The following is a 15,316-nucleotide window of genomic DNA, read 5'->3' on the forward strand; positions in this document are numbered from 1 at the left end:
CTATAGATTGTCTAATTTGGTTTCTTGGTATATGTGAGCTTGTGTCTCTGTCCTTGGGGTAAACAATGGGGAAAACAGTGAGTTAATGGGAGAATCTCTTAGCAGCCTCCTCAGCACCCCACTAACCACTGACACTGGAAAAAAGTGTGTGTACGATACTCTGGGCCCAAGTTCCCAGGGAGGCCTCTTTGAAAAGGGCCTGAAGTAGGTTCCCACCTTCACACTGACCTGGTTTTAAAGGCGTGCAATAAATAGGAAGCTGAGATGGAGTGGTATGAACAGAAGGAATGGAAAGACCTCTGCATGTCACTGAAATTTTACAAATGTCATTCTTTGTTTTTTCCTTCAAAGTTCAGACCTTTGGGCTCTTGGATGTATAATATACCAGCTTGTAGCAGGACTCCCACCGTTCCGAGCCGGGTAAGAGACACCCTCTGGTCCTACCCTCTACCCTCCACCTTCTACCCACCCTTGCCCACATACCTCTGCCCATTGAAGCAGCCAGAGAAATGGGAGGAGGCTGAACTAAGGTGGGAGGACTTTTACAATGATGCTCTAATGAATACAGTGACTCTGTGGGGAGAGGAGACACTGTCCCAGGAAAGATACAGCTTGCTTCTGGGAGATTTTTGTAACCTTACCCAGAATGATGGTTTCTCTTATTTTACAGAAACGAATATCTTATATTTCAGAAGATCATTAAGTTGGAATATGACTTTCCTGAAAAATTCTTTCCTAAGGCAAGAGACCTTGTGGAAAAACTTTTGGTAAATATTTTGCGTTTTCTTCTTGTAAGATGATCTGGTAGTCAACCAGTCCCTCTGAACCTGGAGGCACCTATCTATCTATATAAAAGGCTAATATGCTAAGTGTCCAACTGGTCGCTATGATGCACACTGACCACCAGGGGGCAGATGCTCAATGCAAAAGCTGCCTTGATGCATACTGGCCATTTACAGAGAAAGGCACCTTGGACCTGGCACCCAAAAAGCAATACTCGGCTTCCCCCAAGTGGAACACAGGCCCCACCACCACCCAGGAGTGACACCCCACCAAATCACAGCCTATGCTGCCAAGACTCCAAGGCGCAAAATGCTGCCCACAGCCCAGCCCAGCCCAGCCCTGAAACAGTCGCTGTGGGCACTGGGTAATAATATCACGTAGCAATGCCTGGCTTCTTCTCCTTGCAGTTTCTTCAGCCCAGGAACAACTTGCTTTATAACCAGATGCAAACATTTCACACTTTAACCAAATGTCTGTGAAGTGTTTTCCCATGCCTCATCTCATTTAATCCTCACAGAAGTCCTGGAGTAGGTAAATAGGAGACTCGGTGGAATCCTATTTTCCTTACATTAGCTGGAAAACGGAGATTTAGAAAGCTTAGAAACTTGACCCGACTGAAAAGAAGTAAGAAATGGCAGACCTTGAAAATAACTTCAGGTTTTCTCATTGAGCAGAGTATAGTCAAACTGCTGCAGTTAAATATTTTACCCTTTGTTCTCCTTGTGTGATCTATAGCAATAATCGGCTTTGTGTTGATATTTACTGCTGTATTGCTGACAATTACCTAAATGAGAAGTTGGGGTGCTTCACTGGGCTGGAAAAAGTTTCACTAAATCAGAAAGCAGGTCTAATTAAGCAAATTTATTCTATATATATATATAAAAGGCTAAGTTGACTTGTGCATGTACTATACATATAAAGCTCTCGCTGGTGCCAATCGCATGCATATGTTTCCATCTGTCATTGTCAGTCGTAAATTTGGTTGACACTTGTATTATAAAGAAAGGGTGAATAGTGATATTAAAATATTTCTTCTAATTTCCTTTCAATGTGCACGAATTTGTGCACTGAGCCACTAGTATTTAATAAAAAGCTATGAGAGAGAATCATTGATTGGCTGCTTTCTGCATGCCCCCTTCTGGGGATCAGGCTCGCAACCGGGCATGTGCCCTTGATTGGAAGAACCCATGACCCTTTGTCTGCAGGCCAACGCTCTATTCACTGAGTCAAACCAGCTAGGGCCATATACATATACATATACATATACATATACATATACATACATACACACACACACACATACACATACACATACACATACACATACACACACACACCACTAGAGGCCCAGTGCATGAAATTTGTGTGTGGGGAGGTACCCTCAGCCCAGCCTGCACCCTCTCCAATCTGGGATTCCTTGGAGGATGTCCAACTGTCAGTAAACTGGCAGTCGGACATCCCTCTCACAATCCTGGACTGCTGGCTCCTAATCACTTGCTTGCCTGCCTGGTCGCCCCTAACTGCCAGCCAGGTTACCCTCAACTGCCCTCTCCTTGCTGGCCTGGTTGCTCCTCACTGCCCCCCTCGCCAGTTTGGTCACCCCTTACTGCCCCTCCCCCACTTGCCAGCCTGGTTGCCCCCAACTGTACCCCTTTCGCCGACCTGGTCTCCCCTAACTGCCTTCCCTCCTCACCCCTGTCGGCCTAGTCGCCCCTCATGGCCCTCCCCCTTCCCTCCACACTGGCCTGGTTGCCCCACACAGCCTGCTTGTTCAGTTGTTTGGTCGTCCCTCACTAACCCCAGTGCCAACCTGGTCATAGGCAGCCATCTTGTGAGGGTTTGAGGGTTAATTTGCATATTATCTCTTTATTATATAGAACTTTTTTTATTTTTTTAAGGAAACTTCATACTGTTTTTCATAGTGGCTGCACTAGTCTGCATTGCCACCAATAATGTACAAGGGTTCCCTTTTCTCCAAAACCTCACCAGCATTTGTTGTTTATTGATTTATTGATGATAGCCATTCTGGCAGGAGGGAAGTGATATCACATTGTGGTTTTAATTTGCATCTCTTTGATGATTAATGATGCTGCTAATTTTTATGTCTTTATTAGCCATCTTCATATCCTCTTGGCAAAAGTGTCTATTAAATCCTTTGCCCATTTTTTTTATTTTTTATTTTTAATGATTTCGGAGAGAGGAAGAGGGAGATAGAAACATCAATGATGAGAATTATTGATCAGCTGCCTCTTGCATACTCCCCACTGGGGATCGAGCCTGCAACCCAGGCGTGTGTCCTTGACCAGAATTGAACCCAGGACACTTCAGTCCACAGGCCGACACTCTGCCCACTGAGCCAAACCAGCTACAGCCTTTACTCACTTTGGTTTGTTTGTTTGGGGTGGTTTTTTTGTTGTTTTTTCTAAAATACATATTTTATTGATTTTTTACAGAGAGGGAGAGAGAGTCAGAAACATCGATGGGAGAGAAACATCAATCAGCTGCCTCTTGCACATCTCCTATTGGGGATGTGCCGGCAACCAAGGTACATGCTCTTGACAGAAATCGAACCTGGGACCTTTCAGTCCGTAAGCCGACGCTCTATCCACTGAGCCAAACCGGTTAGGGCCCTTTGCTCTCTTTTTAATTGGATTTTTTGTCCTTTGGTGTTGAATTGTATGCTTTCATTATATATTTTAGAAATTATTTCCTTACCAAATGTATCATTGGCAAATATGTTGTCCCATACGTTGGATTCCTTTTTCATTTTGTTAATGGTTTCTTTTGCTTTGCAAAAAAAGTTTTTTTATTTTGATATAGTCCCATTTGTTTATTTTTCTTTTGTTTCCCTTGCCCTGAGAGATATACTGGAAAAAGTATTACTACAAAAGATGTCTGATATTTTACTGGTTATATTTTCTTCTAGAGTTTTTATGGTTTTTCAGCTTGCAGTTAAGTCTTTTATCCATTTTGAATTTATTCTTGTATATAGTGTTAAATTGGTGCTCTAGTTTCTTTTCTTTTGCATGTACCTGTTCTGTTTCCCCAGCACCATTTATTGAAAAAACTGTCTTTATTCCATTATGTATTCTTACCTCCTTTGTCAAATATCAATAGACCATAAAGCCATTCATTTCTGGCTCTTTGTTCTGTTTCATTGATCTGTATGCCTGTGCTTATGCTAGTTTTGATTACCAGGCCTTGTTATAGTTTGATATCAGTTATTGAGATAACTCCAGCTTTGATCTTCTTTCTCAATATTGTTGAGGTTATTTAGAATCCTTTTTGGTTCCATATAAATTTTTTGGAATATTTGTTCTAGATCTGTGAAATATGCTGTTGGTATTTTTTGTTGTTGTTGTTAATTCTAACCTGAGGATAATTTTTCCATTGAAAAAAAAATTTTTTTTTGAGAGTGTGGGAGGAAGGGGGAGAGAGAAAGAAGCATCTGTGTGAGAGAGACACATTAATTGGTTGTCTCCTGCACTCACCCTGGCCAGGGCCGGGAGTCGAACCTGCAGCCCAGGTACATGCTCTTGGCTGGGAATTGAACCCGACCTTTCAGTGCCCGTCCCATTCTCTAACCATTAAGCCACACTTTGGTTATTTTGGTATTTTAATAGAAGTTTTTTGATTTAGCTGATTTAATTTTGATGCGTTGAAACTTTAGATTACTTTGGTAGTATGGACATTTTAATGATGTTAATTCTTTCAATCCATAAAACATAATATATGCTTCCAATTATTTGTTTCTTCCTCAGTTTCTTTCTTTAATGTTCTATAATTTTTTGAGTAATTTTACCTTCTTGGTTAAATTTATTCCTAGGATTTTTTTTTGATTTTTTTTTTTGCAATAGTAAATGGGATTGTTTTCTTAATTTCTCTTATTGATAGTTCATTATTGGTATATAAAAATGCCACTGGTTTCTGAATATTAATTTTGTATCCTGCCACTTTGTTAAATTCATTTATTCTAGTAATTTTTGGTGGCATTATTAGGGCTTTCTATGTACAATATCATGCCATCTGAGGATACTTCCTCCTTTGGATGCCTTTGATTTCTTCCTCTTGTCTAATTGCTGTGGCTAGGAGTTCCCGTACTGTGTTGAATAAGAGTGGTGAAAGTAGACATCCTTGTCTTGTTCCTGATCTAAGGGAAATGCTTTTAGTTTTTGCCCAATGAGTGTGATGTTAGCTGTAGGTTTGTTATATATGGCCTTTATTATGTGGAGGTATGACCCCTCTATTCCCATATTACTGACGTCACAGATGGGTGCTATCATAAATGGGTGCTGGATTTTATTTTTTGGTGTGTGTTTCTTTTGTGTGTGGGGGGGAGGGGGATGTTTGTATGTCGGGGGTTGGTTTTTGTTTTTTTGCCTTTTCTTTAAGGTCCTGGATTTTATCAAATGCTTTTTCTGCATTTACGGTATTCATATGATCATGTGATTTTAATCCTTTTGTTTATGTGGTGTATCATATTTATTGATTTTAGAATATTGTACCAACCTTGCATCCCCAGAATAAACCCCACTTAGCCAGGTATGGTCTTTTAATGTTTTCTAATTTTTTTAATATATATTTTATTGATTTTTCACAGAGAGGAAGAGAGAGGGAGAGAGAATTAGAAACATCGATGAGAGAATCATCGACCAGCTGCCTCCTGCACACCCCACACCAGGGACGTGCCCACAACCAATGTACATGCCCTTGACCGGAAGCGAACTCGGGACCTTGAGGTCCGAAGGCCGACACTCTATCCACTGAGCCAAACCGGTCCCGGCTAATGTTTGCTAATTTAAAAAAAAAATATATATATATATATATATATATTTATTTTTTTTTTTATTGATTTCAAAGAGGAAGGGAGAGGAAGAGAGAAAAAGAGAAACATCAATGAGAGAGAATCATTGATCAACTGCCTCTTCCGTGCCCCTCCCTGGGGATCAAGTCCACAACCCAGGCATATCTCTGCCCTGACCAGGAATTGAACTGTGACCTCCTGGTTCATAGGTAATTGCTCAACCACTGAGCCACCAACCAGGCGGTTTGCTGATATTTTATTGAGGATTTTGGCATCTATGTTCATCAGGGGTATTGGCCTATACTTCTCTTTCTTTGCGTAGTATCTTTGTCTGGTTTTGGAATTAGGGTAATGCTGGCCTCATAAAAAGAGCTTGGAAGTCTTGAATTTTTTTTGAACAGTTTGAGGAGTATAGGTGTGCATTCTTCTGAATGTTTGGTAAAATTTGCCTGTGAAGCCATCTGGTCCAGAACTTTGCTAGGAGTTTTTAAATTACTGCTTCAATTTCATTAGTTGTAATCTGTCTATTCTAGGTTTTCTGATTCTTCTTGAATCCGTTTTTGGAAGACTGTATGTTTCTAGGAATTTATCTGTTTTGCCCAGGTATTTGTTGGTATATAGTTGTTCATAGTCTTTTCTTACAATCCTTTGTATTTCTGTGATGTCAGTTATTACTTCACCTCTTTCTGATTTTACTTATTTGTATTTTGATGCCACTCAAAAATTTCTGATGACTCTGATTAAAGGTTCATCAATCTTGTTTATCTTTTCTAAGAACCACTTTCATTGTTGTTTTTTAAGTTTCTATGTTGTTTATGCTCTGATCTTTTTTTATTTCCTTCCATTCTGGGTTTTGTTTGTTCTTTTTAAATGTTTTTAGTGAAATGGTTAGATTGATAGAGATTTTTCTTGAGGTAGGCCTGTGATGCTATGAACTTCCCTCCTAGAACTACTTTTGCTTTGTCCCATAGATTTGGGGTTGTTGTATGTTCATTTTCATTTGTTTCCAGTTAATGTTTTTATTTCCCCTTAATCTGATTATTAGCCCAGTCATCCTATCCAATAAAAGGGTAATATGCAAATTGACAGTCACTCCAACACACAAGATAGCTGCCCCATGTGGTCAAAGACAGCCTTCCCCGTGTGGACAAAAGATGGTCCCCACAAGATGGCCAGCAGGAGAGGGCAGTTGTCAGTGATCCGGTCAGCAGGGAAGAGCAATTAGGTATGACCAGGCTGGCAGGGAAGGGCAGTTAGGGATGACCAGGCTGGCAGGGGAGGCCAGTTAGGGGTGACCAGACCAGCATGGGAGGGCAGTTAGGGGCGATCAGGCTGACGGGGGAGTGGTTAGGGGTAATCTGGCTGGCAGGCAGAAGCAGTTAGGGGCAATCAGGCAGGCAAGCCAGTGGGGGCCAGCAGTTGGGCATCCCTTGAGGGGGCCCAGATTGAAGACGGTGCAGGCTGAGCTGTGGGGACCCTTCCCCCCACCCATGCATAAATTTCATGTACCAGGCCTCTAGTTGTTTACTAACATGCTATTTTAGCCTCCATGTGTTTAAATGTTTTTCCGTTTTTTAATTGTAGTTGATTTTTAGTTTCATATCATTTTGATCAGAGTCGATGCTTGATATGATTTCAATCCTCTTGAATTTATGAAGACTTATTTTATGCCCTAACATGTGATCTGTCTTTGAAGATGTTCCATGTGCACTTGAGAAGAATGTATATTCTACTGTTTTGGGATGAAATAGTTTATAAATATCAATGAAGTCCAACTAATTCATTGTGTCATTTAGGATTGTCATTGCCTTGTTGATTTTTTTGTCTGGAAGATCCATTGGTGACCGTAGATTATTGAAATCTCCTTCTATGACCATATTAGTTGCTCCCCTTAATGTCTACCAAGATTTTCTTTATATATTTAGGTCCTCTTATGTTGGGTGCATGTATGTTTGAAAGGGTTTTATCCTCTTGTTGGATTGATCCCTTTAGTATTATGTAGTGAATTTCTTTGTCTCTTGTTATGAAGTCTTTTGTCAGATATAACTTGCTGCCCCAGCTTTTTTTTTTTTTTTTTTCCCATTTTTATTTGCGTGGAATATTTTTTTCCATCCCTTCACAACTTCAGTCTGTCTTTTTGTTTTGTTTTGTTTTGTTTTTTTAATTTAGAGAAAGAGAAACATTGATTTGTTGTTCCACTTATTTTTGCACTCATTGGTTGGCTCTTATATGTTCCCTGACTGGGAATCAAACCCACAACTTTGGCATTATCAGGATGATGCTCTACCCAACTGAACTACCCGGCCATGGCCTATTTGTATCTTTTGGTCTGAGGTGGTTCTATTATAGTCAGCATATATACCCTGTTTCCCCGAAAATAAGACAGTGTCTTATATTAATTTTTTCTCCCAAAGTTGTGCTAGGTCTTATTTTCAGGGGATGTCTTATCTTTCCATGCGCTAGGTCTTATTTTTGGAGGATGTCTTATTTTTGGGGAAACACGGTATATGGATTGTTTTCTTATTCATACAGCTACTCTATGGCTTTTGATTGGAGCTTGCTGCTTCCATTAATTTTGAGTTGTGATTTCTTTTCACCTGTGAGAGGGAAAGGAACAGAAACTTGAGAGAAGTAGAAAGAAGCTCAGAAGGTAACTCGGTCTGTCCCTGGCCCATGGTAGGACCAGGTGGGATGGGCCATAGCACTTTACATTTTTAGGGTACTGGGAAGTTAAAGGAACTACTCACAAAGAACTTTTGTCACAGTTACTTTTTAACCCTAATACTAACATGTCTTGACATTTATTTAAGGTTTTAGATGCCACGAAGCGATTAGGCTGTGAAGAAATGGAAGGATACGGCCCCCTGAAAGCTCATTCATTCTTTGAATCCATTACGTGGGAGAATTTGCATCACCAGACACCTCCGAAACTCACCGCCTATTTACCAGCCATGTCGGAAGATGATGAAGACTGCTATGGAAACGTAAGCTGGCTCGTGTGTGTCAGGAACAACCCAGGCAGAGATGTATTCCGCTTGTCATACTTTGTGAAAATGCTTCCTCTGTGCCCCTCGACCACAGAACTCTGCTTCATGGGATGAAAGACTCAAGGGGAAGCCAGCATAGATCTGGACACTTTGCAGTCCAAGCCTGAGTCTCACCAAGACTGAGGCCGAAGTGGCTTTTGTCTGTGAGCCTGCCCCGAGTGCAGGTCACCAGGCCCTGGGGTGGTCAAGTCCCTTTTCCTCATTTTTTCTAGATAATTTTTACTCATAGGGATTGAACCAGAAGTAGATGGTGGGTGGGGGAGTCTGGAGCTAGTAGGAACAGCACTTTTCCCCTGGGCTCCTGGTGCTGAGTCTCCTGGTGGGCATCTTTCTTATGCTCTTGGCTGGTATCTTTGATTTATAAACATACATCTAAAAACATTCTGGAATGCTTCTGATCTTTCCAAGAGAAGTCTGGGGTGCTATTGCTTTGAACTTTTTGGGACGTGACATTTAGGATAGACATTGGTCAGTGTCAGCTTTTAGTTCCTGGTAAAAGCGGGGACTGTGGTACAACCCCAAGGGGGGTAGCACCTGGCATGTGTGGGAAGCTATAGTCATCAGCTTAGACTCAGATGTAAGTGTAAGTACACTTTGTTCTTTAAATTTTTCTTTTCTTTCATTTTTTTGTTTGTTCTTTAAACTTTTCTTATGGGAGCATATGGAATTGGACAGAGGAGTACAAGGAACTGCAGTGCACCCTCCATCCACCTTCAAGTGTTTTTTATTATCATTGAATAGAGCCCGGTGCATGCACTGGAGGGAGGATCCCTGAGCCTGGCCTGGCCCTTCTCACAGTCCAGGAGCCCACAGGAGGGGGGTGACCCAGTGATCAGGGAAAGGTGATGTACCCATCACACTCTGGTTAGCTGAGCCTTGGGTGGCCTTGGGTGCCTGGGCAACTGCCACCTGAGGCTTGCCTGCGCCTTGGGCCAGCCCTGGGTGGCTGGGCAGCCACCATTGGTGGCTTGCCTGCGCCTTGGGTGTCGGCTGGGCAACCATCATCTAAGGCTTACTTGCACCTCGGGCATTGGCTACACAGCGCCATCCAAGGCTTGCCTGCGCCTTGGGCCGGCCCTAAGCTGAGGGACTCAGGAGGCAGGTGGGCAGAGCGGCTGGACCAGCCTAGGGGTGGGCATGGCTGTACACTTGCTGCCCTCGCAGGGCTGAGGGACTGGTGCCCCCATCTTGTGGCTATGGGTGCCACCATCTTTGATGGTGTAGCTGTCAATTAGCATATTCCCTCCTTATTGGCTGTGGGTGTGCAGTCAATTAGCATATTTCTTCTTTGTTAGATAGGATAGTCCATTTTTCTGGCTTGAGTTCTGTCACTAGTTTATTCTAACCATTTATGTGTAGAGTTCCACTTTAGTTGATGTGGAAATTCTATACTTTATCTAAGAATCAGAGCCAAATTAAAATTATTACTGGTATCACCTCTCAAAGATCAAGAGCTCCTTATGTCTCCTGCTTATATTTATAAGCAACACATCCCCCTTTGCTTCTCCTGAAATATCCTTTGTGCCTAGACTTGAAGGGAGCCTGACCTGCTTCCCCATTGCAGTGGCTGCGGCCTCCGTGTTTGCAGACTGCAGAAGGCTCACCCCAGGCCTTCCTCCCCCGGCTCTGTTGTTCCTAAGGCACAGCCGGTAGGAGTATGTTAGTGTCTCCAGTGCCTTTGGCAGGGGTGTCCAGGGAAGAAGCATGTTTGGCTGGCCGAGCTCTGATGGAGCTGAGCTCTGATGGAGGGCGCAGTTGTCTCAGATCTTAGCTTCCTGTAGCCTGTGTGTGTATGTACATGTGAGTGTTTGTATATGCTTGTATACACTTGAGTGTCTTTTTCAGGCCCTCTGCTGTTTTATTGCCTTTGCCATGTCAAGAGCTCTGGCTTCTTGGTACTCAAATGTTACCATCGCAAACTGTCTCTACAGGTTAACAACTTACTTTTTGTTAGGTGGCTCATCCTCAGCTTTGAAGGCTGTGTGGTTTGAAAACCTTGGAAAGTATTTGGCCTGAACTCCCTATACCACACTTGACAATTGGACAGTTTAGTGAACCTTGAAAAATACTTTGACCTGGAAAAGTATCAAATGCAGAGAAAACCTGCTCCAGGAGATGCTTGCTTACTGCAGGGGTAGACTTTGTGTCACAGGGGACAATCTCACCACCTGTGAGGCTCCAAGAGAGTCTAGTGTCCTTTTCAGCAGGAAGGGGACGTCCCTGTGAATGAGAGGAGCAGAAACTGTTTTCATTCAGGGAATGAAGAGAGCAGGCACCCTGTTCTCATCTGTCTTCCTATCCCGTGCTGGTGCTGATGGTGATGCTCATGTCTGGGCTCAGTGGCCCCGGAGAGGAGTTCAGTGCTCAGCACAGTCTGGTGCTCCTCACTGCGTGTTGGTGAGCACCTCCACTCCAGCCACTGTCACTTCTTGTCACATGTCCTTTCTAGGTTTGGTGTTTGTGCTGCTCTGTCTGTACTAGGTGCTGCTGAGGGGAGTGCAGAGGTAGAGCATTTGGAGCTTTCCCTGGGAACAGTACAATGGAGGCCCCAAGATAGGACTCACCCAGCAAACAGTGGGCATGGTGGTCAGCCAGCAGTCTGCCATGGGAGCGAGGCAGTCACTGCATTGGAAAGACACAGGAGTCTGGTTCTTAGGTTGTGGCCTTGGGCCCATTCTGAGCCTTATTTCCCTGATGCAGAAATGGAGATGGTGGTAACAGTCATCTCACTGGCTTTGCAGGCTTGTTGAGACGGAAGCCTCTGTAAGCTGAGAGACACTGCCCAGTGGTGGCCTAGGGGCTGTTTTCAGAGAGGAAGTGGAGAATGCTCCAGGCCTTAGATGGAGGGGCCCCAGGAGTGTCACTAGGATCACTCCTACCTGGGAGCCAGTGGGCAGGGCTGAGGCTGCTGTTGAAGCTGTGTGAACACATGAGTGAAGGCTGCTTGGGGCAACACAGGAGGGTGGGCGCAGGGTCTGCAGGAGGGAGTCGACCCTAGAGACACAGGGACTTGGAAGGATGTCACCTCTTCCTGGTGGCATCTTTCCTTTTCCTCTTTGCTAGCCATGGAGAAGCTGGCTGTCCAGGGTGCCCACTCTCTCCAGGTCTTTACTGGGGTCTCTGGCCCGTTTAGCAGCCTAGGAGTGTGCGAGTACACAGCCCCTGCCTTTGGTACGTTTGTGAGTCATTCCATTTTCTGTGTCACCAGTGTTAGTCGTTTTCTCTAGAATAGCAGGCAACTCTGACTATATCAAGCTTAATTAAACTTTGCTGAGATGAAAAGGAGTATTTTTTAAATTTTTAATTGAACTCAGTCAAATTGGAACATATAGTGACAGCTATAGACTCAGAGGCATAGGACCACAGGGCTAAAGGAGGAGAGCTCTCTGAACTCCTGCCACTGAGTCTCTGCACCGCGGAGGGGGGTTCTCTGGGGCCATAGGTGCTCATCCCTACTCTTCCCAGAAGGCATCCTAACCCCCTGAGGTGGGGGCGCCTGGGGGCTTATAGAAGTTTCCCTTCGGATTAGCTCTCTCTGGGGTGAGCATCTTCTCATGTTCGCCTCAGAAAGAGGGATCCAGACCAGGCAGGATTCAGCCCTTCCTTGGTTAGTGGCCAGCCAGCCAATGGAGGAGAAGTCAGAGCTGCCCACACTTAACAGGAGAAACAGAACTGGGCTGCAGCTTTGAAGCTCATCTCCCACTGGGCTCTGGGGCCATCAGGCCGTGAGCTTGCTGGTACAGCGTAGGTCAGAATGTTGTCTGCATCTTTGGACCCTACGGAACATTAGGCGCTGTTCTCACTTTTCTCTCTTCCCTGCAGTACGACAATCTCCTGAGCCAGTTTGGCTGCATGCAGGTGTCATCGTCATCATCCTCCCACTCCCTGTCTGCCTCAGACACGGGTCTGCCACAGAGGGCGGGCAGCAACATCGAGCAGTATATCCATGACCTGGACACTAATTCTTTTGAACTGGACTTACAGTTTTCTGAAGATGAGAAGAGGTTATTATTGGAGAAGCAGGCCAGTGGAAACCCTTGGTAAGAATTTATAGGCATAAGTAGTAATTGCTTTAAAAATGCAGAGCAGAATACAGGGATTGCGAGACACAGTAAACAGAGAAAGCAGGCATCCTAGTCTTCATTACCGCTGCCCACGAGGCTTCGTACCAGCTCGCTCCTCCTAGACTGCCAGCAACACTCAATGACAACTGGAAGTGGGTGTTAAAAAGCGCTGGGCAGGGAGTGAGTGCATTTGGGTCTCAGCAGGCCAGGCATCTGTGATTGGACATAATTCACCATGATTTAAATAACCACTGCTCCTTGGTAAGATGTTTGGGGTCTTCCAGGGATTTTGCTGTTGTAACTCATCCTCTGCACATAGTTTTTCTCACTTGTCTGAATATTTCTTTAAAGGTGGAGTCCTGGGGTGGCAGGTGGAGTGAAAAGGTGCACATTTAGGAAGGCAGTGCTTTGTAGCTGCAGTGCCTGTGAACAACCCCATTTCCCTAATGGGCATGCCTACCCTTGAGCATTTTGATGCTCTAAAAATGGCCTCAGCCAAAGCTGGTTTGGCTCAGTGTTAGAGCGTCGGTCTGCGGACTGAAGGGTCCCAGGTTCGATTCCGGTCAAGGGTATGTACATTGGTTGCGGGCACATCCCCGGTAGGGGGTGTGCAAGAGGCAGCTGGTCGATGTTTCTCTCTCATCGACGTTTCTAGCTCTCTTATCTCTCTCCCTTCCTATCTGTAAAAAATCAATAATAAAATATATTTATAAAAATGGGCTCAGCCAAAACCGGTTTGGCTCAGTGGATAGAGCGTCGGCCTGTGGACTGAAAGGTCCCAGGTTTGATTCCTGTCAAGGGCATGTACCTTGGTTGCGGGCACATCCCCAGTAGGGGGTGTGCAAGAGGCAGCTGATTGATGCCTCTCTCATCGATGTTTCTAACTTTCCCTCTCCCTTCCTCTCTGTAAAAAATCAATAAAAATATATATTTTAAAAAACCCCGAAACCGGTTTGGCTCAGTAGATAGAGCATCAGCCTGCGGACTAAAAGGTCCCAGGTTTGATTCCGGTTAAGGTCATGTACCTTGGTTGCGGGCACATCCCCAGTAATAGGTGTGCAGGCGGCAGCTGATCGATGGTTCTCTCTTCGATGTTTCTAACCCCCTCTTCCTCTCTGCAAAAAATCAATAAAGTAAAATAAAAAATGGGCTCATGTAGATTAGCATTTGATTTCTTATCAAAGCAAACATCTAGATACATTGACCAATTGTATTTACTTGTCAAGGTACTTTGAGTCCTTTGACTATTTTTCTTTTTCTTTTCTTTAAATATATTTTATTGATTTTTTACAGAGAGGAAGAGAGCGGTATAGAGAGTTAGAAACATCGATGGGAAAGAATTATCCATCAGCTGCCTCTTGCATACCCCCACTGGGGATGTGCCCGCAACCAAGGTACATGCCCTTGACCAGAATCGAACCTGGGACCTTTCAGTCCGCGGGCAAACGCTCTATCCACTGAGCCAAACCAGTTTCGGCTGACTATTTTTTTATGTTTTGTATTTTTTTAAATTGACTTTTTATTTTTTTGTTAATCATCACTTGAGGATATTTTTCCATTGATTTTTAGACAGAGTGGAAAAGGGGGAGAGGCAGGGAGAAATATCGATGGTAAAGCTTCTTGTGCATGCTAACAGTATGCCAAAAGTTAGACATATCTTTCTCTTAGGTCTACTTTCATCTTTGAGTCTGCAGATGTCCTGCCAACTGTCAGAGAGAAAAAGGTGCCTCGTTGGGATAGAGGTGTTTTCTTCAGGAGAGTAGGAATTGACCCTTTGAAGTAAAAATCAAAAGGGTTCCTTCAAGTAAACTTTTCGAAGTAGGTAACTAGTAGCTTGTTGAAGCTAATTGGTTAACTAACAAATGAGAAGGCTGTGGTATTGATGCTAATAAGGGAGCTTCTGACCTCTGCCTCCTGAGTCCTGCCTCCTGGACTCCAGGAGTAGACAGAGGCTACCCCAGCCACTGGATCCGGTCAGGAGTCCAACCAGCTCTGCACCATCTGGAACACGAGTCATTGGAGCGGAGAGCGCGTGGCTGTGTGCTGGCAGGCGTGTGTGAGGGGGAGAATGTGTATCCGTGTGCGGTGGAGCGGTGTGGGCCTGTCAGTAGGGAGTCCTCGCTGCGGGCACAAGGAAGGAGCTCACACGTTCTGTTGCTGAACCATCTTGTGGCTTCAGAGTCCCAGTGTGAATAACAGTTGTGACGGTGGGTGCTCCCGGCCTTTGCTTATCCTTAGACATTATTTCCAAATTACCTTTTCAGCAGGTCCTCCTAATTCAGGCTGTTTGTTCCCGTGCTGAGTGAGACCACCTTCCACCGTATCCATACGGCACTTGCCTACACACCAGTGCATTTCAGTAGAACATGTGAAAGTGGCACTTAGTTTCTTTTTTTTAATTAAAAATTTTTGTTCTGTCTTTTTTTTTTTTTTTTTTTTTAATCCCCACCTGAGGGTATTTTTTTCCCATTGATTTTTTTTTTTTTTTTTTTTTGTCCTTTTTAGAGAGAGAGAGAAAGGGAAGGGAAGAGGAGAGAGAGACAGAAACATCAATGTAAGAGAGACACATCAATTGGTTGCCTCCCACATACCTCCACCAGGGCCAGGATTGAACCTGC

General features: G+C 44.1%; 1 protein-coding gene across 1 annotated transcript in view; it reads left to right on the plus strand.

The window, feature by feature from the left end:
* The window catches only part of PDPK1 (3-phosphoinositide dependent protein kinase 1), a 79,452-nt gene that overhangs the window by 56,742 nt on the left and 7,394 nt on the right, over positions 1-15,316 (plus strand). The window contains 4 exon segments of the mRNA XM_036409537.2: positions 352-420; positions 671-767; positions 8,398-8,571; positions 12,457-12,674. Coding sequence (XP_036265430.1) covers positions 352-420; positions 671-767; positions 8,398-8,571; positions 12,457-12,674 — 558 coding nt within the window.

This window comes from Pipistrellus kuhlii, unplaced genomic scaffold, assembly GCF_014108245.1.
Source record: "Pipistrellus kuhlii isolate mPipKuh1 unplaced genomic scaffold, mPipKuh1.p scaffold_m20_p_4, whole genome shotgun sequence".
In the NCBI taxonomy this organism is placed as follows: Eukaryota; Metazoa; Chordata; class Mammalia; order Chiroptera; family Vespertilionidae; genus Pipistrellus; species Pipistrellus kuhlii.